The 27,035-nt window shown below is 43.0% G+C and overlaps 1 protein-coding gene across 4 annotated transcripts; it reads left to right on the top strand.

Moving 5' to 3' along the window:
• Nucleotides 1–2,418: 2,418 nt before the first annotated feature.
• On the top strand, nucleotides 2,419–26,070 carry LOC311523855 (cytochrome P450 2H2-like). Of its 4 annotated transcripts, none has more exons than XM_084634338.1 (10): nucleotides 2,419–2,465; nucleotides 12,486–12,692; nucleotides 13,979–14,141; nucleotides 16,488–16,637; nucleotides 17,750–17,910; nucleotides 18,846–19,022; nucleotides 19,404–19,545; nucleotides 20,031–20,218; nucleotides 22,800–22,941; nucleotides 25,504–26,070. In XM_084634338.1, the coding sequence occupies exons 2-10, from the start codon at nucleotides 12,513–12,515 to the stop codon at nucleotides 25,683–25,685; spliced, it is 1,485 nt and encodes a 494-aa protein (XP_084490464.1). In that variant the 5' UTR covers nucleotides 2,419–2,465; nucleotides 12,486–12,512; the 3' UTR covers nucleotides 25,686–26,070. The 4 variants fall into 4 exon arrangements, with proteins under 4 accessions (XP_084490464.1, XP_084490465.1, XP_084490463.1 ...); XM_084634337.1 differs by lacking the exon at nucleotides 2,419–2,465 and adding an exon at nucleotides 10,585–10,627; XM_084634339.1 differs by lacking the exons at nucleotides 2,419–2,465; nucleotides 13,979–14,141 and adding an exon at nucleotides 10,507–10,627.
• Nucleotides 26,071–27,035: the final 965 nt, after the last annotated feature.

Raw genomic sequence — 27,035 nt, 5'->3', positions numbered from 1 at the left:
ATCACCCTATTGTAACTCCCCCACCCCAGCATCTAGCCCTCCATTAATGTCGCCTTTTTAATACCTACCTGTGGGCACTGTTCCCTCTAAGTGTGTGCTCGTGCACACAGATCCTAAACCCCGTACAAACGGTGAAACACCACACGCACAAAAATTTGCACAGAAGAAATATTTTGCGCACACGGCCTGTCAAAAATTTGCACAGAAGAAATTTTTTGCATACACGGCCTGTCAAAAATTAGAGGGAACATTGCCTGTGGGCTTTGTCACCTGCCCCCTTTGAACCCAGTTTAAAGCCCTCCTCACTAGGTTAACAAGCCAGTGTCTAAAGATGCCCTTCCCCTTCTTGGTCAACAGGAACCTGTTTCTTCCCAGCAGATCTTCTTCCCGGAACAGCATCCCATTGTTGAGGAAGCCAAAGCCCTCCTGTCAACACCATCTGCTCAGCAATGAACTCATCTCCAGGATTTGTGTCCCTGTCTCAGGAGAAGCTGGAGAGCCCAGGAGTTTGGAAGCCTGGTTTCCATGGAGCCATGATCCTAGGAGCCCTGGTGCTGCAGCAATCCTCCAAGTGGACTGACAAGGAGCTGGAAACCCTGGCTGCCAAGCTCCTTGCCAGGTGGGCTGCTGAGGAGCCAGGGGTACTGGGAGCCCAGGCTACTAAGGGATCTGGGAGCCCAGGAGCCCTGGCAGCTTGCCAGTCAGGATGTTTAGGAACCAGGTGGGCGGGCGAGCTGGCAAGGAACTTGGCAGAGATGCCACAATTGACATGTTCCTCTGAAATGTTTCACTGTTGATTAAGTGGCATTTTCTGATAGAATAACGTTCTGTTAGAAAATTACCAACCAGCTCTAACTGTGGCCGAATGTGAGCAGCAAATTCTGAGCAGTGCTCAATGGACCAGGAGAAGCCTATTAATGTTAGATGCTGCACCTGGAGGGGAACCTAATTCCAGATGAAGCCCAGCTGGGAGAGGAGCTGGGCTAGGAGTATAAAGTCAGAAAGGGAGAGCAGAAAGAGACTGAAGGGAGTTGGGTTGCCAGGTGTCCGGTTTTTGACCGGCATGCGCATTGAAAAAGGGACCGTGGTGGCTCCGGTATGCACTGCCAACCGGACTTTTAATGGCAGGGCTAAGGCAGGTTAGTCACTACTTGTCCTGGCACCATGTTGAGCCCTGGAAGTGGCCAGTAGGTCCGGCTTCTAGGCAGGGGGGCCACAGGGTTCCATGGCCAATTGGACCTGGCGGGGGGGGGGGGCAGCGGGTGGTGCCTGCTGGCGAGAGCAGGGCGCGGAGCCTCCTGGCCCCCTGCCTAGGAGCCGGACCTGCTGGCCACTTCCAGGGTGCAGCGCGGAGCCTGGACAGGCAAGGAGCCTGCCTGAGCCCTGCTGTGCCACTGTCTGGGAGCCACCTGAAGTAAGCCCCCTGAATTATTCACTGTTTCTCAGGCCCCAACCCCCATGTCATATATTCATAGATTCCAAGGCCAGAAGGGACCATTGTGAGTCTCGTCTGACCGCCTGCATAATGCAGGCCAGAGAACTTTCCCCCAAATAATTCCTAGAGCAGAGCTTTTAGAAAAACATCCAATCTAGATTTAAAAATTGCTAGCCATGGAGAATCCACCATGACACTTGGTAGGTTGTTCCACATGTTAATTACTCTTACCAATTAAATGTGTACACCTTATTTCTAGTCTGATTTTGCCTAGCTTCAATTTCCAGCCGTTGGATTGTGTTACACCTTTCTCTGCTAGACTGAAGAGCCCACAATTAAATATTTGTTTCCCAGGTAGGTACTTCTAGACTGGGATGAAGTCGCCCCTTATCCTTCTCTTTGTTAAGCTAAATTGATGATCCCCTTGAGACTATCAGTATAAGGCATGTTTTCCAATCCTTTAATCATTCTTGCGAATCTTCTCTAACCCCCTCCAATTTATCAACACCTTCTTGAATTGTGGGCACCAGAACTAGATACGGTATTACAGCAGCGGTCGCAGCAGTACCAGATACAGAGCTAAACTATACTTTCTACTCCTACTCAAGATTCCTCAAGGAAGAGAATCTTCACAGTGGGGAGTTTCCTGTCTCCTGGCCAACTGGTGGCAGATTTTTAATTACATTTCTTTTAGTGACTTCATTGGCTTGGAAGATTTTGTTTCTCAAAACTGCTAAATTAAAAAAGCAAAAACCAAAACCCACCTATTTTGGCTTTCTGAGGAAAGTCTGAAGGATAGCACCTCTGCTCCCCACTTCCCTCAGAAATGGGCAGACACAGGCAGCAGCCTTCAGAAACTCAGCTTCCAGCCAGCTTGTGGGCAAGGTCCACACTGAGACAGTGGAGCAGGCTGGAGCAGAGCCAACTTCTGGTCAGCAGCTGGGCAAGGTCCATGCTGAGATGGTTGAGCAGGCCGCATGGACGCTCCTTTCACTGAGACCAGGCCTGAATCACTGGCGTGGAATTAAAGGTAAGTATTTCAAAAGAATTGCAAAGTGCTTGCTGGGTAAGCCAGGGAGCAGAAAGGATGTGCGTGGCGGGTTGGGAGATGCTTACTTCAGAGTTCTTATGCTCTTCTTCCTATTTTCATTCAATTACAGGAAAACACACCTCTTCCAAGCTCAGTTAGATTCAAAGCTGGTTGCTGTCACCCTTTCATTGGCTCAATACCTTCCCAGGTTTTCTTTAGGAGTCTCTTCATCTTATGATATACATAGTTTGTTAGGGCATATGTGCATTAGAGTTGTAATTCTTTCTCTACAGTTATATTTCTTTGTCTTTTTGGCAGGAGCTTCTTGGAACCTCTTTAAGTTCAGAGTTTTAACTCTTCTTTTTATTCAGTCCAGTTTCTGTGCTATTCCTTCAATTTTATTAGACTTCTATCAGAAACCAAAGTCTGTTTTCAATAAGTCCATCCTGTTCTTTATAGTTAAAGTTTATAGTACGCAAAACAGTCTGTGATGGGGTGTCAGCCCCACACTGGCCCAAGAGGGATTATAAGGAGCCTAAGGCAGCTGTGCCAAGAGTGGCCAATCAGAGAACAGCAGCCAATCAGGACCAGCAAGCCAACATAAAAGAGGGCTGCAGAGAAGAGCAGTTCCATCCAGTCGCTTCAGGGAGCCCAAGGTGTGAGAACTGAGTTCCTGCTGGGCTGAAGCAACTTCAATACCAGGGACAGCTCAGCAGCCAGTAGAGATCCCAGCGGCAGGGGAGAACTCTTGGCTGGCTGCCAAGGCTGAGCAAACAGGTTCTGAGGTGATGGCGAAGCTGGTGCTGAGGCTGGAGGAATTTTGGCAGCAGTGGACCTAAGTAGAGGGATGCAGGAGGAGGCTGTCATTTGTAGAGTCCCTGGGTTGGGGCCTGGAGTAGCGGGTGGGCCCCGGCTCCCTCACATTAGCCATTGGGGAAATGGCTGAGAATTTAAGAATGCTGGACTATGAAGCCATACTCCCAGAAGGGGGAGACATAAATAGTGACATGGCTGGAGGGCCAAGCCATGAAGAGGATGCCATAGTTCCTGAGGTGGTGAGAAGGGCTGCAAGCAGAGGCAGTGATGGTGCACGGACCACTGATGGGGACATCAGCCTCAGAGTTAATCCCCAAAGAGACCAGAAGGAGGTGCTGGAACACGGTGAGTGATGTGCTCCGTGATAGTCTTTTAAATTTCAATAATTATTGGAAAGTCTTTATCTTAAATAGTTATTTGAGAAGTTGTAGTTTCTTTATACATTTCTTTGGAGAAAGGATCTTTAATGGCTGAGAATGCTCAAGCAGTCCCTTCACCCAGTTCAGAAAGTTAGGTAAAGGGATTCTTTGAGCACTCCCTGCAATTAATAATTAATTCACTGCAACATGAGTAATTCTCTTTGTCTGAAATTTTGACACCTCTCTGTTTACCCCTTTTCCAGGTCATTTATGAATATGTTGAACAGAAATGGTCCCAGGACAGATCCTTGGTTGACCTGCTATTTACCTCTCTACATTGTGAAAACTCACCAATTCTTCCTCCCCTTTTGTTCTCTTCTTTAAAGCTAGTTACTAATCCATGAGAGGACCTTCCTGCTTATCCTAGGACAGCTTACTATGCTTAAGAGCCTTTGATGAGGGACCTTGTCCACAAGTTTGTTAACCCCTGACAGAATTGTAATAGATTGGTTAGACATTGATTTCCCTTTACAAAAGGCATGTTGACTCTTCCCCAGTATTTTGTGTTCATCTAGGTGCCTGATAATTCAATGCCAGGCAAATTGGTGAAACTCTAGTAAAAAACTGAAGTTAGGCTTACCAGCCTGTAATTGCCAGGATCACCTCTAGAGCATTTAAAAAAAAATCAGCGTGACATTAGCTGTCCTCCAGTCATCTGGTACAGAGGCTGATTTAAATGAGATGTTACATACCACAGTTAGCAGTTCTGCATTTTCATATTTGAGCTTCAAAACTCTTGGGTGAATACCACCTGTTGTGGGTGACTTATTACTGTGTAATCTATAAACTTGCTCCAAAACCTCCTGTAATGGCACCTCACTATGGGGCAGTTCCTCAGATTTGTGATAAAAAAAAGAATGGCTCGGGTGCGATTGAAATCTTTCAGAGGCATTGGACTTCATACATTTACTCGTGATGTTTTACCATTTTCCCGTGTTTTTTTGCCACCGATGAATGGATATGATCAGAGCTATACACAAACTTCCGGTATCCTGATCTGAATGATCTCCCATTTGCCCTTTTGTCGAGTCATGCTGTTAAGCACATTGAAATAGAAGCCATATAATAAAAGTATTAATTTGAAATAAACCAATCTGGTAAAAAATCAACCCCAAAATGTCACTGTCTAGAGGTCTAAAGTGTAAAAGAACAGCGACTTCATTTAAATCTGGATGGCTGAATGAGACTATAGAGACCGTTACACCAAAGTCACATAGTGTAATGCTTGTTAAACTTGTGAAATATTCACATATGATGAGGATAACGGAGTGGTTTGTGTATATTGTTGAGATGCCAGATCTTCAGGAGAATTTTCAACAGGAAGAATGTGGAACGATGTATGGAAGTTGGATTTCTTAAAGCGTCATCTGTCAAGTAAGTCTCATATAGATGGTGTAACAAGACTTAGAAACAAAAACCCTTCCTTACAGAGTGAATTGCTTAGGATGATTCTTGAAAGTCCAGCTGAAAAGCAGAGGAGGCAAATTAATCTCGAATGAAAGCGCTTAAACCCAGAAGAAATCAAAAAGAAAAGGAGTACTTGTGGCACCTTAGAGACTAACCAATTTATTGACAGTGTGTTATTGGCTATTAAAATGAACAGCTCAATGCTTTCTGTTCAGGATATTAATGACCATATAGAAAAGTATGTGCGCATACTAACAAGGTGGAAAAGTAAAAATTATGCTTTTGAATTTCTTGAAATTATCAACTGCATTGTCCAAAATGACCTCATGCATGAAATAGCATTGGCAATGTTTCATACTCTAGCTGTTGATGAAAACACTGATATATCCATTAACAGATACTTGGTACTCTACTTTAAATGTAGATCCATAAATTCTGCAGACTATAAAACTTTGTTTGGTGGACTATTACAATTGCAAGAATGTGATGCTGTTTCAATAGTGTCTTCAATCAAAGAGTTTTATAAAAAACACCAACTTAATTTAATGAAAATGGTGATGTTCACATCTGATGGTGCCTCCATGATGTTGGGCAAACTCAATGGTGTGGCGGCTCAGCTGAAATGTGATATTCCACACTTAGTCCAGCAACATTGCATTGCACACCGGGAAGACTTGGGAATTTCCGATGCATGGAAAGAGGTCAAGCTGATAAGAGACATCGAAACCTTAATGAGAACTGTGTACACGGTGTTCTGTCACTCATCCGGGAGAAAATGCAAATTTCAGGAAACAGTGGATGCTTCTGACTGTGAGTCAGTGGCTTTCAAGCCACTCAGTGAGGTGCACTGGTTATCGAGGCACTTTGCACTTCGAGCAACTATTCGCAACTATAATCCTCTTCTGGAATATTTTGAGCAAGACAAAGATACTGATCCAGTTTCTAAATATTGCCACAAAAAGCTGAATACCATGGAATACCAAATAACATTAGAAGTTTTGAATGATGTTTTGTCAGAGCTGGCTTCACTATCCATGCTGCCCGAGGTAAACTGAACAAGATCAGAAGACAGTACTTTGGAGATTCAGTCTTATGGAGTGACAAAGTTAAGGCTCTCTTAGATATGAGCTCTCAAGAAAATAATGAAATTGATACCAATTCAATAATAACTTTCATAAACATCTTGTGTGCACATTTGGCAGACAGGTTTCCAGAGGATGAAGTCCAGGAGTGGTCCTCTTTTGATTGTGCAGCAATAATTAAGTGTTACTTCAATTTTGGAATTCATCAGGTCAAATCCCTATGTTCAAAATACAAAGATTATCTTTCTGAAGAGATTGTTATAGTCAGTCAGTACAATGACTTCAAGTTTGCAGTAGCTGAAAGAATCAAAAGCCAATTGGTTTTAAGTTTCCCGGATATGGTGACATTTGCTCACTAGGATGAACAGTTTCAGGATCTTGCAAAGTTGATGGTGTCAGGGTTCCTTCCCCACTCTGAACTCTAGGGTACAGATGTGGGGACCTGCATGAAAGACCCCTTAAGCTTATTCTTACCAGCTTAGGTTAAAAACTTGCTCAAGGTACAAACTTTGCCTTGTCCTTGAACACTTTGCTGCCACCACCAAGAGTGTTAAACAAAGAACTGGGAAAGAGCCCACTTGGAGACTTCTTCCCCCCAAAATATTCCCCCAAGCCCTACACCCCCTTTCCTGGGGAAGGCTTGATAAATATCCTCACCAATTTGCACAGGTGAATACAGACCCAAACCCTTGGATCTTAAGAACAATGAAAAAACAATCAGGTTCTTAAAAGAAGAATTTTAATTAAAGAAAAAGTAAAAGAATCACCTCTGTAAAATCAGGATGGTAAATACCTTACAGGGTAATCAGATTCAAAACATAGAAAATCCCTCTAGGCAAAACCTTAAGTTACAAAAAGACACAAAAACAGGAATATACATTCCATTCAGCACAGCTATTTTACCAGCCATTAAACCAAAGGAAATCAAATGCATTTCTAGCTAGATTGCTTACTAACTTTTTACAGGAGTTCTGAAGAGCATTCCTGATCTGTTCCTGGCAAAGCATCACACAGACAGACAGACCCTTTATTCCCTCCCCTCCAGCTTTGAAAGTAACTTGTCTCCTCATTGGTCATTTTGGTCAGGTGCCAGTGAGGTTATCCTAGCTTCTTAACCCTTGACAGGTGAAAGGGTTTTGCCTCTGGCCAGGAGGGATTTTATAGTTCTGTATACAGAAAGGTGGTTACGCTTCCCTTTATATTTATGACAGATGGATATTGGAGGAACATTCCTAGCATCAAGTGCAGACTGTGAGTGTGGCTTTAGCTTAATGAACACTCTAAAAAACAAACTACAGAATCGTTTACAAGTAGATCATTTGGACATGCTGATGTGTATTAAGAGTGACCAGCTGGATGGAGGACTGATAGATCTGGACAGAGTTTATATTGAATGGGCAAATGAAAAAGATCACAGGGAAAAACAGTAAGGTTAGTTTAACAGTCTTTGACATTTCAACCAATAAGGAAATTAAAATGCATTTGTAATTACATATCTTATTCTTGGCTGATAATCATTTATTGATATTTTTTAGGAAAATTTTAAATTTAAAACAAACTCTTGTTTTTCTTTTTTTTACTTTTACTTATGATGTCCCACATAAATTGACATAATGGCATACTTATTAAATTGTCTTTATTATATGTTTATCAAAATCTTTTTGGACATGTGAAAAGAATGAAAGATAAAAGTGGACACCAATGGGCAGAAGCCTATGGACTGATAATGATCATGATTAATATGTGCTTGATATATGCTCATGATTATCTATAAAAAAGATCATAAAGCGCAATGCTTAAAACTAACTTCTGCTTCATGAAGAATGGTTAAATTTCCTTTTTCTAAGTATTTTAAAATGACATTTATAAAATAACATGGTGTAAAACTATTATTATCACAAATTGCAAATTCCAAAACTTTTTAAATGTATAAGCATTTTACCTGCTTGGGCGCATTTGCCTCATGGCCCACAAATTTGAACTCTGCTTCAAAAATTTGCACAGAAGAAATTTTTTGCGCATATGGCCTGTCAAAAATTAGAGGGAACATTGACTGGGAAATGCAAAGGGATGACAGCCCTGTACCAGGCTGTGTCCAAGAAAACAGCCTGGAGATTGCACACCCTAAAATTGAAGGGCTGATAGATGTAACTGGAGGTGAGGGTCCAGTAATTGACCTGACTGTTGACAAATTAAGCTGGGTCAGTCAGTCAATCCCGATATTAGGGGCTTTGTCTTATGTAAGACCCTATTACCTCTCACCCCCATCCTAATTTTTCACACTTGCTTTCTGGTCACCGTAGCCCCAGGGGTGAATGCCCCTCTGGGGCCTTTGGTCCAGCCTGCTGGTGGACTCTGCCCTCCTTGGCTACTGCTTCCCCTATGGGGCACTGGGGGGGGGCTGCTGAGAGCAAATCCCATCTCTTGTTACTCACACCTGTGGCTCTGATTGGCCAGTGGTGCTGGTAGGTGGGGAGCAGAATGGGGGCCGGCTCAGAGGGGGCAGATAGGGCAGCTGGGGGGTGTACCAGCCCAGCTCCCCAGCTGTAAAATAGGGATAAGAACACCCGCTTTCTCCCACCCTTTGTCTGTTTGACCTGTTTAGATTGTGAGCTCTTTGAGGCAGGGACTGCCTCCAACTTTGTGTATGTACAGCCCCTAGCGCAACTGTGTCCAATCTTACTTGGGGCCTCTACAGGCTACTGTAATACAAATAATTAAGAAGAAGAATAAGGGTGCATCCTGTTCTGAATATGTTATTTGGATGTGAATATCTTTTCAATATCTCAGTTTAGGTCATGCTCTAGACATCAGCAAGATCTTTTAAATAACCCTCATTTACAGTCTCCTAGGGTATGTCTATATTAAAAGCGCTACAGTGGCACAGTTAAGGCTCTGCAGTGATATGTCCTACATCGACAGAAATACTTGAGTGGGGAAAATGTCCTTTGCTGGAGAAATGAAGGTTTATCCCTATAGAGGCAGAGTTAAGGTTCTTTGGATGATGTTAGACCATAGCTACAGAGCGGGAGACAGTGTCCTGGAAACCAGTTAGCATGAAAAGGATTTAGGAGTCACAGTGGACAAACCACTCAACACAAGCCCCCAGGGTGACTCTGTGGCATAAAGGTCTTGTATGGTCCTCCAAGGTATAAACAGGCAAGCAGTGAATAGGAGTAGGGGTATGATTTTGCCTTTGTGTGAGACAGTAGTTCTCAAACGTTTGTACTGGTGACCCCTTTCACATAGCAAGCCCCTGAGTGTGACCCCCCCATACATTAAAAACACTTTAAAATATATTTAACACCATTATAAATGCTGGAGGCAAAGCGGGGTTTGGGGTGGAGGCAGACAGTTCACGACCCCCCATGTAATAACTTCACAACCCCCTGAGGGGTCCCAACCCCCAGTTTGAGAACCCCTAGTGTAAGACACCGGTGAGATTGGCACTGGAATACTGTGTACAGGTCTGGTGACCACATTTTTAAAGGGATATTGAATAATTGGAGAAAAGAGTCACAAAAATGATTCAACGGCTGAAGAAAACGCCTTACAGTAAGTGCCTTAAACAGCTTATTCTGTTTAGCTTCTCAAAATGAAGACTCAGAGGTGACTTAATTACAAGGAATAAGCACCTTCAAGGGGAGAAAATAGCGGCTATTAAAAGGCTGTTTAATGTAGAGGGGAAAGGCAGAACAAGAACCAGTGACTGGGAGCTGAGGCCAGAGAAGTCCAAATTAGAATGAGGCACGTTTTTTACCGTGAGGGTGATTAACCACTGAACAGACTACCAAGTGGTGAACTGTCCATCTCTTGAGATCTTCACATCAAGATTTGTTGCCTTTCTGGCATAGCTGCTGGCAGGGCCGTCCCTAGACATTTTGGTGCCCTACGCAGCCCCCCGTTGGGGGGAGGGGAGAAGGGGGCTGGCCCCAGGCCTCTGTGTATGGGGAGATTTTGGCAAACCAGTAAAGTGCCTGAAACCACTACTGCTTATTGCTAAAAGCAGCCAAGTCACCAGGCTGTAAAGTGGCCATACAGCAGCCTCAGTTTGTCCAAGGAAGGAGGGGAGGGGTGTTAGGGTGCCACAGAAAGGGCAGCTTGACCCCACATCCTTCCTTATAAGAATTGTGTTGAAGTTGCTGATACATGCATTTTAGAAGAGCAGGATGTGCCCTCAGGAATGTGTCTGTTAGGGCCTCAAGGCTGCAAACTCTGGGAAAAACCCACACCTGGTTAATAATCAGAAGGAAACCTCTTGCTGGACCATTGAAACCACTTGCTTGACAAGTTTTCTTTAAGGGACAAGTCATTGCAGTACAAATGAGGGGGAAAAGGTTTGAGCCGGTGGGACTGCTCGCTTCCTCTGGATGCATCTTGTGTTCTCCGCCGGCAGACGGGCTGCCGCTGTGCCACTCGAGAGCCACACTCCGCTCCGGTAATTATCGAGGCTTGGGGGTGTTTTACTAACCTGTTGCGGCCGTGTGTAAGTGCTTGAGACTAAGTAAAGTTTAGCTTTAAGTGAAAGCACCTTGTGTTGTCCTGTTTGTGCCAGCCATCTATCGGTCAGATGGCTGTGGCTCCCGATTTATTTCCTGACACCACCTCGCACAGAGTAAAAGTTACCAAGAGCTTTGGGTTGAAAGAACCCCAGGTAGCATCCACGGGGGGGGGGGTGTCCCCAGGCCTCCGTGGGGGGGGCGGGGGAGGGCTGCACCCAAGGTCTGTGGGGGGCAGGAGCAGGCTTGGGGGGCAGGGGGAGAAACCACCCCCCAGCACAAGCTGGAGGAGCGGGTTGGGGCCGGGTCACTCCACTACCTGCCCCCCAGTGATTGCAGGGCAGGCCTGACTCCACGCTCATGGGGCAGCGGGAAGTGGAGTGTCCCAGCCCCAGCCCACTCTGCTCTGCTCCCCTGGCTCCCAGCCTTGGGGGGCAGAGGGGAACCACCCCCCAGCACTCACCGGCGGTGCGGAGCAAGCCAGGTCACTCCACTACCTGCCGCCTGGTGAGTGCAGGGCATGCCCGACCCCTGCTGCAGTCCCCTGGGACTTAGTTCAGGGGAAGGGGTGGAGTGGGGGTGGGGCTGCGGCAGAGCAGGGGTGGGAAGAGGTGGGGCCGGGGTGGAGCAGGGGCGGGGGCTTTGGGGAAGGGGTGGAGTGGGGGCAGGACGAGAGTGGGGACAGCTTTCCTGGCTGGCTCAGCTGGCCTGGGTATCAGGCTGGCCGCTGGAGCAGCACGCAGCTGCGTATTTTGCGTATGGATAAGGATGGCCCTGGGTGCTGGAACTAAGGGTGCGGAGGATGCTGCAGTACCCCATGACTTGAGGTGGTTTCCATTATATACAGGATTTACAGTTTGGTTCAATGGTTCTCAGCCCTCCCACCCACTATAAACATTGTTCCAGCACCCCTGCTTTCTGGAAGATCTGGTTGTCAAGCGTAAGTTATTGGGCTCAAAACATTGTTCACTGGGTGAATGGCCTGTTCTATACAGGACATCAGACTAGAGGATCTAGATTCTTCTGCCTTAAAATCTATGACTCAATGTTAGTTCTGCATTTCCAAACTTTGAAACCACTGGTTTTCTTTTAAGCTCCACGCTGACCTGAGGAGTTGGTCCCTTCACATCCTGTTTCATTAATTTCTCCAGGACCCTGATCCAAATCCCACTGAAATAAATGGGAATATTTCCATTGACTTCCAGGTCATGTCAAGTCTTGCATCTCAGAGTCTTAATGTTTCAGTTTGAAACCAAGAGTTGTACAGGTTCAATATAAGAGGAGCAGGACTGTCACAACATCTTTTAAAGGTTAATCAAACTTTATGAAATATTCAAAAAGGTTCAGGATTTGGTTTGAATTTTTATCAAACATTCAGTTTGGTGTTTTTCTTAAGTGTCTACTGCTCATCGATCCATACGAGAGAGCAGCATGAAAAGGAATGATCATTATATGTGTATAATGATCCAGCTGGCACCAAGGCGATGAGAAACATTAACCACATGAGTGGGGAGAAAAGAGGATTTCAGGATGGTTTGGGCAGTTTTACAGAGATTCAGTTTATGATTAATTTTCATGCTCGGTCAGTGACCACATGAGCAAATGGAGATGATATATTCATAAAATTCAAAGGAGTTCATTCCTAGTATGACGACTCCGGTCACCTTTGTTAGTCCAGAGGTTATCTTGTTAATTCAGAGGAATTGACAACTCCTTTTGGCTAATTGCTTGCACCCACTTTTGCTGTATACAATATAAAAAGCAAGGATCTACTTTTCCTTTCTTTTATCCTGCCAGAATCCAGAATAACTGCTGCACTCTGCAATGGAACCTCTGGAAGCAACAGCTGTTTTCCTGGTGATTTGTATCCCTTCGCTTCTTTTCCTTTTGGCATGGAGAAAGGTGTCTGGAAGCGGGAGGCTGCCTCCTGGGCCTGTAGCTTTTCCCATCATAGGGAACACGCTGCAGCTGAATATGAGGAATTTGCCCAAACATGTGGAGGAGGTAAGGGTGTTTTCTTGGTATCAGTTATTGGGTTTTAGGTGGACATTAAGCAGAGCCTGGCACAAGCCTAGCATGGTGGCAATTCCATGTCACTCATCTCAAATTTCTGACTTATTTTTTTCACTAAACAATCAATTGTGGATGCTAGATGTAAACTGTTCAGGATAATATACGGGTCTTCTTAGGGGGGTCTTATTCACAAGTGATCCAGAGTGCCCCCTGTAGCTGCCTGTGATGGGTACAAATTATAGCAGGGTGGGGTCTACTGTGTTATGTAAGGAACTGGCAGTCAGGTGCCTTGGGTTCTGTTTCTACCTCTGCTACAGACTCCAGGTGTGCTTTTGGGCACCATGCTTAATCTCTCTCTGCCTTAATTTCCCCATCTGTAAAATTGCTCTCATGATATTTGCCTACATCACAAAACGATGGTAAGGCAGAAACTGCAGGTCAGCTTTGAAGAAATGACGTTGTGGTGTTGCATGTTCTGGCATTTTAGCCAGCTCAGCAAGCACAACCTGGGATTGGACAGACAGGTTGGATTCTTTCCTTCTCGCAAACCATCACAAATAATGAGGGTGATACAGGACAAATGTTGCCCCCAGTCACAGCTGTTCACCTTCATTCTCTTCTCATCATGCCCTGAGATACAGATGTGTTTGTCCATTTATTTGCAGAGGTGTAATCAACTGAAAATTGAACAGTAATTCTGCCGGTGATGTTAACGGGAAACAGAATCTTACTTTTCTCTGTCCTTGGCTCTGCAGGGCTGACAAGAGTAAAACGAAGGGAAACTCTGTCCTGTCATTATAAAATCAGCTGACATGACTGAATAAACGCAGGCAGCATTTCTGTGGTGTTAGAAGTGTCATTTTTACATAGCACTCAAGATCACCATTTAAAGGCCCCATATTAATGTAGTCTGCTCTTATAATGAGGTAATTGTATAACACATATAGAATTATCTTTGAAAGGCACAAACACATCTATAGGAAAAAATGTCAAAAATGTATTAAGATAAAGTGAAGCACTGAAAGATCAGGAAGTCCCAGATCCTCTAAGATATGTAGGCGTCTAACTCTCATAGAAATCAATGGAGTTAGGCTCCTAAACACTGTACCTTGGAGGATCTGGGCTGAAATGGCCAAGTCTGCACGGTGAGCAGTTTAGCTCAGTGGCATGAGAGCACTTTCTTCAGTTTGTAATTTGATCTACACACATTCTTATTTGTAATTAAGTGGATCTAAGTTCAAAATATGTTACTGGTCTTTTGTGTTAAACATTCACAGCTCAGTGCAAAATATGGCCCAATTTTCACAATATACTTTGGCTCAGTACGCGTTGTGGTGCTGTATGGATATGAGATTGTGAAGGAAGCTCTGATTGGTCTCGGGGACGAGTTCAGTGGAAGAGGAAGTATGCCAATATTTGAAAGAATCTCCAAGGGAAGAGGTACATTTCAAGTAACGTCAGCATATAGAGGAGAACACAACTGCAAAGACAAAAGGGAAACAGCTGAAGTTTCATTCATAGAGTAGTAAAAATTGGATAAATAGTCTTGGTTTCAGGAAACAGCCCATTCCCTATTGTGCCACTGTTGCCCCAGAATTCGACATTCATGCGTGTACCCCAGAACTTGACAGTACAGCAGTCAGCCATAATGTACGTTCAGCCACTGCCAGCTGAAAACCAAGTATCACATAGCTAGGAATAGTCTTAGGCCTTTGTGAGACAAGGTCAGACAGCTGCACACTTGCAGTTTATTAATCAGAATGGGAGGATGGGATAGAAAGTTATGGAGGAAAGTGAGTGAATAGCGACCTTGGTTTTTAGGTGCCCCTAACATGTTGTTGTTATGGCTAGAAATACCAGAAATGTTTTGAGCTAATGAGTGGTTTGTTGAAAGTAGGAGAATTGAGGACCCAGTAGAGATTATTATGCTGACCCACTAGGAGTCACTATAGTTTATGTGCTTTGTTAAAGTTAGCTATAAAAGATTAGGTAAAAGTAAATACCTCGGAGCAGTCTGAGGGAGCTTTTCTTTGGGAAAGGAGCTGATATCTAAACTCCCTATCTGCCAGACAGAAAGAGGGCCCCTGGAAGTCCGACTGGTGATTACTCAAAATCATCTCAGATTGTGGGTAACTATATCTGGGATGTTCCAAACCTATTGCTTATGTCTGTGTGTGCTTAATATCTAATAAATCATAGATTTAGATAAAAGCACGCTTATATCAATAATTTATCAGATGGAATTGCTGTGTTCTCATTGATTTATTCCTGACGCTGCCTGGAGTGAAACAGTTAAGTTACCACAGTTTTGGGTTCTGAAAACACTGGGTAACATCACTGGTTCACTGACATGGATGGTTCCAAGCATGTCACTACAGGTTTATGACAGGTAACAGCCAGGCCAATCTACCTTACAAGGTCCAGAATACAGCCAGGAAAGCAGGACTGGAGAGGCAAAGAGGGTCAGAACAAACCATGAATTTCTATCCTCTTCCTCCCCTGTCCTCACAAGTATAGGTATAGCCCATTTGTGCTGGAAATGGCCCACCTTGATGATCATACACATTGTAAGGAGAGTGATCACTTTAGATAAGCTATTACCAGCAGGAGAGTGGGGTGGGGGGAGGTATTTTTTCATGCTTTGTGTGTATAAAAAGATCTTCTACACTTTCCACAGTATGCATCTGATGAAGTGAGCTGTAGCTCATGAAAGGTTATGCTCAAATAAATTGGTTAGTCTCTAAGGTGCCACAAGTATTCCTTTTCTTTTAGCCCATAAGCAGCGAAGGATTATTTGTATTATTGTTTTACTTGGGTGTCTCAGTTTTTAAGGTTCTTTAGTAGTAAGGAATTAATAAATATGGAAGCACCAAGAAGTCCTTTTCAGGAAGTCTTTTATCTTGTTTCTGCATTAAGTGAAATATATTTACATTACAATCACAGTGACTGTGAAAACAACCTTCAGTATATTTACTTGATTACACAGAAAAAAAAACACTTGAAAGGAACGTTATTGAGGTTGTAAAGTCAAGCACTAGAAGTTAGGAATTGCTAGAATTAAGATTCCCTATGCAACTGCACAGACAGTTAGTGTTAATGAGTTAATGGAATAACTGATAGCAGCAGTAGCTTGTTATCTCACATGTGAACAGGCACCAGGATCTGTGAGGTGCTGGTGCATGCCCAGTAAAGACCGAACCTTTGGAGATTTTAGCTGCTAAATTCTAAGAAGTCTCTATTAAGCATGTGTGAAATATGATTTTTTTCAAAGGCTTGTAACTTGGGCACATTGTGGGAAACCACTGAAAATGAAGTGGTCTATAATGGCCAATTAACACCTCCGCAGTGGTGGGATAATGAAGGGTTAGTAGTCAGCAGGGTATCTTATAACTATTGTAATGGGCCATAAAAACAGTGTTTCTTTAAGAGTGAACCTCTTTTGCAGTCTGTCCCATCATGTTTTTAGCTTGGACACAACAATTAACTGCTGCAGACCTGAGGAAGAGCTCGGTGCAGCTCAAAAGCTTGTCCTTCCACCAACATAAGTTGATCCAATAAAAGATATTACCTCACCTACCTTGTCTACGTCATGTCCAGGGTCCGACATGGCAACAGCAATACTGCGAACAGTAATTGCAATGTAGCAGTAATGTCGTCTCCTTAGTAGAAAACAGGCACAATATCGGTTAAGTTGAAGTTGAGTCATCAATGTTTGGGTATTTTTTCAAATCGGCAAACTGAGTCTGACCCTCTCTCCTTTCATTCCTGTTCTCTTCCCTTTTCCAGGAATTGTTTTCAGCAATGGGGAGCAGTGGAAGCAGCTTCGCCGATTTGCCCTCACTAATCTGAGAAATTTTGGGATGGGGAAGAAAAGCATTGAGGAGCGTATCCAGGAGGAAACCCGTTTTCTAGTGGAAAGACTCAGAAACACACATGGTGGGGATTGTTTCATGTCCATTGGAAACTGAGGAGTCAAAGACTCTTGTCTTTCTGTTTTTCATTATATTAATTGTTTGGTTCAAACGTCTTGTAACTCAAGCCATTAACTGCACATATAATAACCTGCGTTAATGTAATGGGAAAGGATGTGTGCAACTTTCCAGAGAGGACCATTTCTGGCTGTTTCTTTCTCCCCTTTTCTCCCCTCTGATCTGTGATCAATGAGCAAATGGAAGATATTTGTCTAGAGTGCATAGACACGAACACAGTGAGCCATATTAGAGCGAGTTAATTCCAGTATGCTGGGTTAAGAAGACCCCCAGGCCTACAGTTTGCTTCTTCTCATTTTTTTCTCGGCTAGATATCTGATACATGTTTGGCACCTTCATTCTATAGTAGCAGTTCTCAACCTGTGGTGCACGGGCCACATTCGGCCCAATTAGCACACAGCTGCAGCCCAGCTCAGCTGTCTGCTAAAGGTTGGCCCACATGCCAGGTCCCCTGAGTTCCTGGCTGCCCGCCCAGCGAAGGGGTCTGGGCTGCCGGCACGAGTTTTGGGGGTCCAGGGATCCCAGGTGGCCCAGCAGGGTCAGGGGAAGCTGCCTGGCCCTACAAGCTCTGGAGTCTGAAGCAGCCATGCGGCGAGGGTCCAGGGTCGGGGCGGCTGGCCAGCCCTATGGGGTCGGGGCAGGCAGCCGGCAGGCCCTGTGTGGCAGGGGTCCAGGATCCAGGGTCGGGGTCAGGTCCATACTGCTGCTTCCCCACCCAAGGGCTGGGATCCTTTCTGTGAAATGGGCCCCAAGTCAGACAGGCAGGTATCACTCAGAGAGGGACTGGTGGCCCCTGGTCAGACCAGAGTTTGCCATGGTGCAGAGCAGAGTGAAAACTGATTGCCAGCAGAAAAAGTGGTGGTTGTTTAATTTAGCATGTGAGAGGTAAGAGTGGGGATTGGGGCAGCCCTAACCCACCCTCCCCAGGGAATATTGCTGTCAGCCCCACCTTGCCCTAGGGTGGGAGATCCACAACGTCCCCGTGTTGCCAGGGACTCTGATGCTAAGGGTGAAGACACTGAATTAAAACTGATTCTTTTTAGTTTTGTTTTGCTCCAGGGCAGCCCTTTGACCCCACCCTCTTCCTTACTCATGCCGTCTCCAACGTTATCTGCTCCATCATCTTTGGGGACCGGTTTGACTATGAAGATAAGAAGTTTGTTACTTTAATTAGTCTTGTACAAGAAAATGACAAGCTCCAGCGCTCTCCCTGGACAGCGGTATGTTCAGGGGTTTATTTTATTCTCCTCGTTTGTATTGAGGGAGGGAACAGAGATTTATTTCTTTAACTATTAATTTTCCTTAAACAAGTGTTATTTCAGATTCCCATAATAGTCTTATTCTCTTCATTAGGCTGCAGCTACAACCAAACCCAGCCTCAAACTTGTTTCTAAGTCTTGTTTAAATTCCCAGACAAAACACTTCATTAGCTCAGAATTAAGTTTGATTAAGGATATTCACTATCAACATTATTGGTAAAAAATCAAGAAAGTTGCCAGTTAAAATGTTGACATCCACACCAATCACATCACATGCCTTATCCCATAAGCAACATGATAGTGAATGTGATCATATTTCTCACCTCCAAAGCAAACTTTCTTTCACTTCCAGCTCACAGCCAACCACCAGACACATTCCCATTCCTGAAAATCTCGCTAATTGCACAATGAAGGGCCAAACTGTTTGTTGGCATAACTCAGTCAAAATAAAGGGAGTTACACCACAAGAGAGAATTTGACCCATTTACTGCCACCTCAGGAAGTCTAAAGTATATTTTCCTTTTAAAGACTATAATTGTTTATTGCTGCTTAAGAAAATCTGTGGTCAGAGCTAAGATTGGACACTTGAGTGTTTTTTTTTGTTTGTTTTGTTTTTTAGTAAAAGGATGTGTGTTCTGGGGGTGGTTTTATGTGGGGAAAAATGGAATGTACCTTAGCTGATATAACTGAATGTCACTGCCGTTTTTGTGAGGAATTTATGTATGTTCGATAGCCTGACTTAGTGGAGTTCGCAACGATCTGTTGAATCCATTTTCATAAGAAGGTGCCACAGAAATATTGTATTGTTCTGCTGTACTTGAATCATTTGAGTGAACACGATGATTATCTGTTGTGTCCAGATATATCAAGCTGTGTTTTTCTTTCATCCTTTATAGCTGTATGTTTTTTTCCCGACTTTTATGGATTACATCCCTGGTCCTCACCAGGGGTTATTTAAAAATGCTCAGGAGTTCAGAAGATTTGTTCTGGAGAGAGTGAAGATGCACAAAGAGTCTCTGGATCCCAACTGCCCTCAAGACTTTATTGATGCTTTCCTCATCAAAATGGAAGAGGTATGTGAAGGCAGAAGCACTTCCCCTTTCTTGTAGAATGGGTTATATGTATCATGGGGATTAATTTGTTAAGCAATAACAGAGGACAGGGCTTTGGAGAAGGCCCGAAGGGGAGACATGGTCTTTGCCCACGGAATATACATTATAATGGTCAAACTCTTCTCTCCTCCTTCATATAAAGAAAAAAAATCACCTTATTGCACAGAAAAGACCCAATGCACCACAGTAATACAGCTGTAATGTCAGGTGCTATGGGCCATTTTTGTGGGATTTTTATAATGATCAGAGGTGGGTCACCTGTTGGGTAGAAGAATATATATCTGAATATATCCTACAGTTTTACCATCAATAATCAAAGATCTTCACCAAATCTTTTTTCAGGAGCATAAGAATGTCCAGTCAGAATTTAATGTGGAAAGTTTGATACGAAGCACAGTAGAATTATTTATCGCTGGAACAGGGACAACCAGCATCACTCTGAAATATGGACTCCTGATTCTTCTGAAATATCCAGAAATAGAAGGTAGCAGTCTCCCCTCCCTGCACACACAAAATGTTAGGTCCTAGGGGTACATGAGGAATACATGACCAGTAAATGGATACAGAGCATCTCCCCTTCAGTCACCAGAAGCGCCTGGCCTGGCAGTGACCCATGTTATTGTAACATGGTGATGGTTCATTAGTTTATGTGAAGTGGGTTGAAGATGTGTTGGGTGGGGGACGACGGTTTCATACTCCAGTTCCCTGCAGGCACACATTCTCATTCAAAAAGCACCATTATAACGGGCATTACTTGTCCCCGTATTGACAGTCTGAGCAAAGGGGCCAAAGGCTAAATAGGCCATTGTGATTGAATTCCTCTCTCAATCCAGATCAGTGTAGTTTCTGTAACCCCAAATTGACCAGGTTTGTTATAATCCCAAATTGCAGACAGTGTGATACAATGGTGGCAAATCTATGGAAATCCTCCTTTACCATTATTGTTAAACCTCATTAATCTGATGACAGAGAAAGTTCATGAAGAGATTGACCGTGTGATTGGCCAAAGTCGAAGCCCCTGCATGGCGGATCGAAGCCAGATGCCCTACACAGATGCTGTGGTACATGAAATCCAGAGGTTCTTCACTTTTGCCCCGTTAGGTGTTCCACGTGCTGTGACTAGAGATGTTCATCTCAAACAGTACCTTATTCCCAAGGTCAGTGTCTGTGAAAGGTTGGGTTCTTTTACCTTTTTCACCTTTTAATTTTGAATTATTCACAATAGAAATGCTTCAACTAGATTTTGTGTGGTGGTGGTTTTTTTTTTTTTTTTTTGCTCTTTTACCAATTATTGAATCCCTCCAAGCCTCTGCATGAAGCAGAACAGCAGTTTGCAATCTGCAGGCTGGACTTTTCTTCCAGGACAGGGTTTCCAGATCCTAGCTGTGGCATTTAGCTAATATGCAGAACCATTTTTTTCTTTTGAGGCTGAAGGGATTTTGTTTCTGGGGAAATTTCTTGGTACAGTTAGTTCACAAACAAAACAACATAGGAAAGTTTAAAAAGTATGAGAGCCCTCCCAACCTTTGCTTATTTCTGGAACGGAATGCAAGCCAATAAATACAAATATGAAACAAAACAAAAACTATACTTCAAGGTTAAAGTATTTTTAATAGTGAGCCAAACTTACACAGTTAATTCTTGGTTTTTGTTTACTAAATAATGAAAAATAGACTTGGATTTATATTAAATAGACTAATAGATTCTTATGCTAGACAGGACCATTGTGATTGTTTAGTTTGATGTCCTATATAACACGTGCCATGGAACTTGTCCAAGAACAGATCTTTTAGAAAAACATCCGATCTTGATTTTAAAAAATTGTCAGTGATGGAGAATCCACCACGACCCTTGGTAGATTGTTCCGACGGGTAATTACTCTAACCGTTAAAAACTTCCACCTTATTTCTAGTCTGAAATTGTCCAGCTTCAGCTTCCAGCCACTGGACCATGTTACATCTCTCTGTTAGATTGAGGAGCCCATTATTAAATATTTGTTCCCCATGCACTTATAGATACTTAGGGACCATTATCAAGTCACTCCTTGACCTTCTCTTCATTAAACTAAATATATTGAGCTCTTTGAGCGTATCACCATAAGGCATGTTTTCTAATTCTTTAATCATTTGAGCTCTGGGCACCAGAATTGGACACAGTATTCTGGCAGGGATCTCACCAGTGCCAAATACAGAAGTAAAATAACCTCGCTACTCCTACTCGAGATTCCCCTGTTTTGCATCCCAGGATAGCGTTAGCTTATTTGGCCACAGCATTACACTAGGAGATCATGTTCAGCTAATTATCCACCACAACGCCCAAATCTTTTGAAAAGTGATTATTTTACTAGGCTAGAAGCCGCATACTGTAAGTATGGCCCATCTTCTTTGTTCCCAGAGATGTACATTTACATTTAATTGTATTAAAATGCATATTGTTTACTTGCGCCCATTCTACCAAGCAAGCTAGATTGCTCTGAATCAGTGACCTGTCCTCTTCAGTATTTGCCACTCCCCCAGGTTTTGTGTCCTCTGAAAACTTTATCAGTGGTGGTTTTCTGTTTTCTTCCATGTCATTGTTAAAAATGTGAAATACAATAGGGCCAAGAACCAGTCCCTGCAGGACCCCACTGAAAACAGACCCGCTCAGTGACAATTTCCTATTTACAATTAAATTTTGAGATCTATCAGTTAACCAGTTTTTAATCCATTTAATATGTGCCATATTAATTTAATATTGTTCTGGTTTTTAATCAAAATATCATGCAATACCAAGTCATACCTTATAGAAGCCTAAGTGTATTATGTCGTCACTACTACCCCTATCAACCACCTTTGTAATCTCATCAAAAAAGGATATCAAGTTAGTTTGACAGTCTATTGTCCATAACCCCATGTTGATTTGCATTAATTGCACTATCCTCCTTTAGTTCTTTATTAATCTAGTCCCATAACATCAGCTCCATTATCTTGCCTGGGTTCGATGTCAGGCTGATATGCCAGTGATTAACCAGCTCATCCCATTGACCTTTTTTAAAAATTGGCACAGCATTAGCTTTCTTCCAGTCTTCTGGAACTTACCCACTTCTCCAAGACTTATTGAAAATCAACATTAATGGTCCAGCAAGCTCCTTGGCCAGCTCTTTTAAAACTCTTGAATGCAAGTTACCTGGACCTGCTGATTTCAAAATATCTAACTTCAGTAGCTTCTGCTTAACATCCTCCAAAGATACTAATGGACAAAGATAAAAGGCCAGGAGGACAATTGTGATGATCTACTCTGACCTGTATAACACAGGCCATAGAACCTCCCCAAAAAATGTCTTTGATATAGCTTCTCTCTCACTGGCAGCGGTATTTTGCTGGGTCTGATATGCTGAATAATAATACTTATCTCCTGTATCTCAAAGCACTTTACCAAGAGGAAGTAGTATTGCTATCCCCATTTTACAGAGGGGAGCAACAAGGGCTCTGACACCAAAAGTGACTTGCCTAAAGTCACTCAGTGTATCCTAGCTCTGCCAATGAGTAGTACAAAGGCTGGACTGCAGTTCAGTGGAATTAGCTGTGCTCGTGAAATTTTAATATTTCTGTTTCTGGTTGAAAGCATGACATTCAGGGGATGCAAGGAAATGAAGAAAAACAAAGACGGATCCCACAGTCCACCTCTGTGAATTCTGGAGGCTTCTCTCTTTTGGATAGTATCCACTTTAACTCTTTTCTTCTGCATTTGCTAATTCAGGGCACCACGATATTTCCTTCACTGAAGTCAGTTCTGTATGACAGCAGGGAATTTCCAAACCCAGAGCAATTTAACCCAGGACATTTCTTGGACGAAAATGGTGCCTTTAAGAAGAGTGACTTCTTCATGCCTTTTTCTGCAGGTAAATTAAGCCATTTTTATTTCAGATCCCAGACTGTCTTCTGGCTTTGCCTTGAACTTCCTAGTGGCTCTCAGACTGTTTAGTGCATAGTGTTTTCAGGTGGCCTATGAAGCAGAGTCTCTCACGCTAGCAAAGCATCTATCAGTCTTTAAAGACAGGTTTTAGAGTAGCAGCCGTGTTAGTCTGTATCCGCAAAAAGAAAAGGAGTACTTGTGGCACCTTTAGAGACTGACAAATTTATTTGAGCATAAGCTTTCGTGAGCTACAGCTCACTTCATTGGATGCATCCGATGAAGTGAGGTTGTAGCTCACGAAAGCTTATGCTCAAATAAATTTGTCAGTCTTTAAAGAGTGTCACTTCCTGCTCGTTGTCTGAAGTCAATTTTTTGACTAACTACGCACTCCCTTCCTTCTCTTCACTCTGCCTGGCAACATCATGTCTAGCTTGTGTGGTGTCTGTCTGGTATAAATTAATCCCTGATATAATGGCCAGACAACACTAAAACTGAATAGAGTACCAAATGTATGGTAAGACAAAGCCAACTGCATAATCATCTGGAGAGATATCCTAGAAATGCAGGGTTGGAAGGGACCTTGACAGGTCATCAAGTCCAGCCCCCTGAGCTGATGCAGGACCACATAAATCTAGACCATCTGTGACAGATGTTTGTCCAGCCTGTTCTTAAAACCCTCCAGTGATGGGGATTCCACAACCTCCCTGTATAGTTAAAAAAGTTTTCCTAATTTCTAAACTAAATCTCCCATGCTGCAGATTAAGCCCATTACTTCTTGTCGTACCTTCAGTGGACAAGGAGAACAATTGATTCCTGTCCTCTTTATGACAGCCCTTCACATATTTGAAAACTATTATCGGGTCCCCCATCAATTGTCTTTCTCAAGACTAAACATGCCCAGTTTTGTTAGTTTCCTCAGCGGTCAGGTTTTCTAAACCTTTGATCATTTTTGTTGCTCTCTTCAGGACTCTCTCTAATTTATCCACATCTTTCCTAAAGCATGGTGCCCAGAACTGGACAGGGTACTTCAGCTGAGACCTCACCAGTGCTGAGCAGAGTGGGATAATTACCTCCCTGTCTTATATATGACACTCCTGATAATACACACCAGAATGTTATTAGCCTTTTTTGCAACTGCATCCCATGGTTGACTTATATGCAATTTGTGATCCACTGTAACTCCCCTGGATGCTTTTCAGCAGTACTACTGCTTAGCCAGCTATTCCCCATTTTATAGTTGTGCATTATAAATGTCCATATATTATAAGCATATTCTCCAATCCATCATCCAAGTTATTAATGAAAATATTGATTAGTACTGGACACAAGAAAGGCCCTTCCAGGACCCCATTATATACACCCTCGCAGTCTGAAAGCAAACCATTGATAGCTACTCTCTGAATACGTTTTTTTTTAAACCAGTTGTGAACCCACCTTATAGTAATTTCATCTTGACACCATTTCCCTAGTTCACTTATGAGAATGTCATGTGGGTCTGTGACAAAAGCCATATTAAAACCAAGATATATCACATCTACTGCTTCCCCTCTGTTCTCTATGTCAGTAACCCTGTTAAAGAAGGAAATCAGGATGGTTTGGCATGATTTGCTCTTGACAAATCCATGCTGGCTATTCCTCATAACCCTATTATCTTCTAGGTACTTACCAATTGATTGTTTAATAATTTGTTCCAGTATCTTTCCAGGCTGACTGGTCGACAATTCCCCAGGTCCTCTTTGTTCCCCTTGTTAAAGCTAGGTACTATGTTTTTCCATTTCCAGTCTTCTGGGACCTAAGCCATCCTCCATGAGCTCTCAAAGATAATTGCTAACCATTCTGAGATTGCTTCAGCTAGTTCCTAAAATTCATTGGCCCCTGCTGACTTGAATATGTCCAACTTATCTAAATATTCTTTAACCTGTTCTCTCCCTATTTTGGAGTGTGTTTCTTTCCCCTTGTTGTTAATATTAATTGTGTTGAGTATGTGGTCACCATTCACCTTTCCAGTGAAGACAGAAGCAGAAGGTGCATTAAATACCTCAGCCTTCTTGATGTCATCAAGGGACTACTTAACTTCTCTACTTGAATCTAAGCTACTGAGCCTCCCTGCCACTCTGTTAACAGTGCCTTTCAGCCTTCTTCCTCCACCCTGCTATTCAGGACACCCACACCTCTCTACTTGTTACTTCTCTCCTTCTACTCAGTCACCACCATGTCACTCCCCCAGAAAACTGTTTAGCTCATTTGGAAAGTGGATAATCTATTCCTCAAACCCCACATCTTCCCACCCTTCACCCCCAACTGCCTTTAAAATGGCAATATAAGGAACTCAATTCCTCAGATTATCTGTGAGCAGCTTCTTAAACCCACGTACACTTTCATACCTTACTGAACTCTGAGAGACAACCATTATCCTCCATGCACTTGCCCTGAATCACTCTGTGCATCTAACTTTAATCCTGAGGTTTTGCTTCCTTAATAACCATATTTAATATGTGCTACAAAGAAAGATCTCCAGCATCAACTCAAAATTCCTTTTTCATTGCAGGGAAGCGGATTTGCGTGGGAGAGGGTCTGGCTCGGATGGAGCTCTTTTTGCTACTGACAACGATTTTGCAGAACTTTACCTTGAAACCTGTCGTTGACCCCAAACATATTGATATAACTCCCAAGTCGAGCTTCATGTCAAATGCACCAAAATCATACCAACTTTGTGTTCTTCCTCGATAAAGATAGTGAAAAGTCACCTCAATACCTTAGACCTGTGCATTAATTTGATTGTCTTTGATTCTGAACTCATTTACACAGTGACAGAAATGAACTCATTGTCTTCAGACAGACAGATCAATTACTAGTTTTTTTATGTAACTTGGATTTAACAAAATTATGTGTAGTATCAAAAAATAACCATACAATTGACTCAAAAAGCCATGTACAATAATCATGTAGTGTTCTCAGAAGGGCTCAGGTTGGAACAGAACCTGGCTATGTTTTCAGTTCATTTGTGGTTTGGTTGACAACTATGGAAACTTCTTTAGGCAGCTCTAAGGCTTCTTTATTGACAAAGAGTTGGTAACAGTGTACCAGCCAATGAGAATAAATTGTGATGATGTAATGCTTTTGGCTCAATATCCTACTTTGATAGGCAGAGTTTCTGTAGCATTGGACCGAACTAGAGTTCTCCCTCTCCTGCTCATTCATGCAAGTTAAACTAAGCACAGTGTTAATAAAGTTGCTCCTCATTAATTTTCCAACTCACCTAAACACTTCTATATATTTACATATTTATGTACTTTTGTGATACATATTCCAGGTCTGGGACCAAGCTGGGAGGTGCAGATTCATTCACCAAATAGTCACTGAACGAACAAAACATGATGCCAATTTAGATTTGGTATTGGGGGGTAGTGAGGACCTCATGGAACAACTGGTTGTAGGGGAAAACCTTGGTTCTAGTGATCATGAGCTAATTCAGTTTAAACTAAAGGGATGGAAAAACAGAAATTGATCTGCAACTAGGGCCCTTGATTTCAAAGGAGCTAACTTTAAAAACATAAGACAATTAGTTAGGGAAGTGGATTGGACTGAAGAACTCAAGGATTTGAATGTGGAGAAGGCTTGGAGTTACTTTAAGTCAATGTTACAAAAACTATCTGAAGCCTGCAACCCAACCAAGGGGAAAAAATTTGTAGGAAAGGGCTCCAGAACAAGCTGGATGAGGAAGCATCTCAAACAGGTGATTAAGAGAAAGCAGAAAGCCGACAAGGAATGGAAGATAGGATGGATCAGCAAGGAAAGCTACCTCTTGGAGGTCAGAAAGTGTAGGGATAAAGTGAGAACTGCCAAAGGCTAAGCAGAGTTGGACCTTGCAAAGGGAATTAAAACTAATAGTAAAAGGTTTTTTCGGCCATAATAATAATTGGAAAACAATGAAAAAAGAAGTGGGACCGCTAAATTCTGAGGATGGGGGATGGGGGCAGAGAATGAAGATAATCTAGGTGTGGTCCAGCCATGTCCGGATTAACAGGCTTTAGGGGCTTCAGCGCAGGGCCCCGGGCTAAGGGGGGCCCCAGCACTGCA

This window comes from Lepidochelys olivacea, assembly GCF_965140295.1.
Source record: "Lepidochelys olivacea isolate rLepOli2 genome assembly, chromosome: 7".
NCBI lineage: Eukaryota > Metazoa > Chordata > Testudines > Cheloniidae > Lepidochelys > Lepidochelys olivacea.
Note: the sequence above shows the minus strand (reverse complement) of the source record. Positions and strands in the feature narration are given on the sequence as shown.

Excerpts from the sequence above, each read along its gene's own strand:
- LOC311523855 (XM_084634338.1), top strand. The coding sequence starts at position 12,513 with ATGGAACCTCTGGAAGCAACAGCTGTTTTCCTGGTGATTTGTATCCCT. Across the intron at positions 14,142-16,487 it reads AAGAATCTCCAAGGGAAGAG|GAATTGTTTTCAGCAATGGG; the intron begins GTACATTTCAAG and ends TCCCTTTTCCAG. Across the intron at positions 19,546-20,030 it reads GAAATATCCAGAAATAGAAG|AGAAAGTTCATGAAGAGATT; the intron begins GTAGCAGTCTCC and ends ATCTGATGACAG.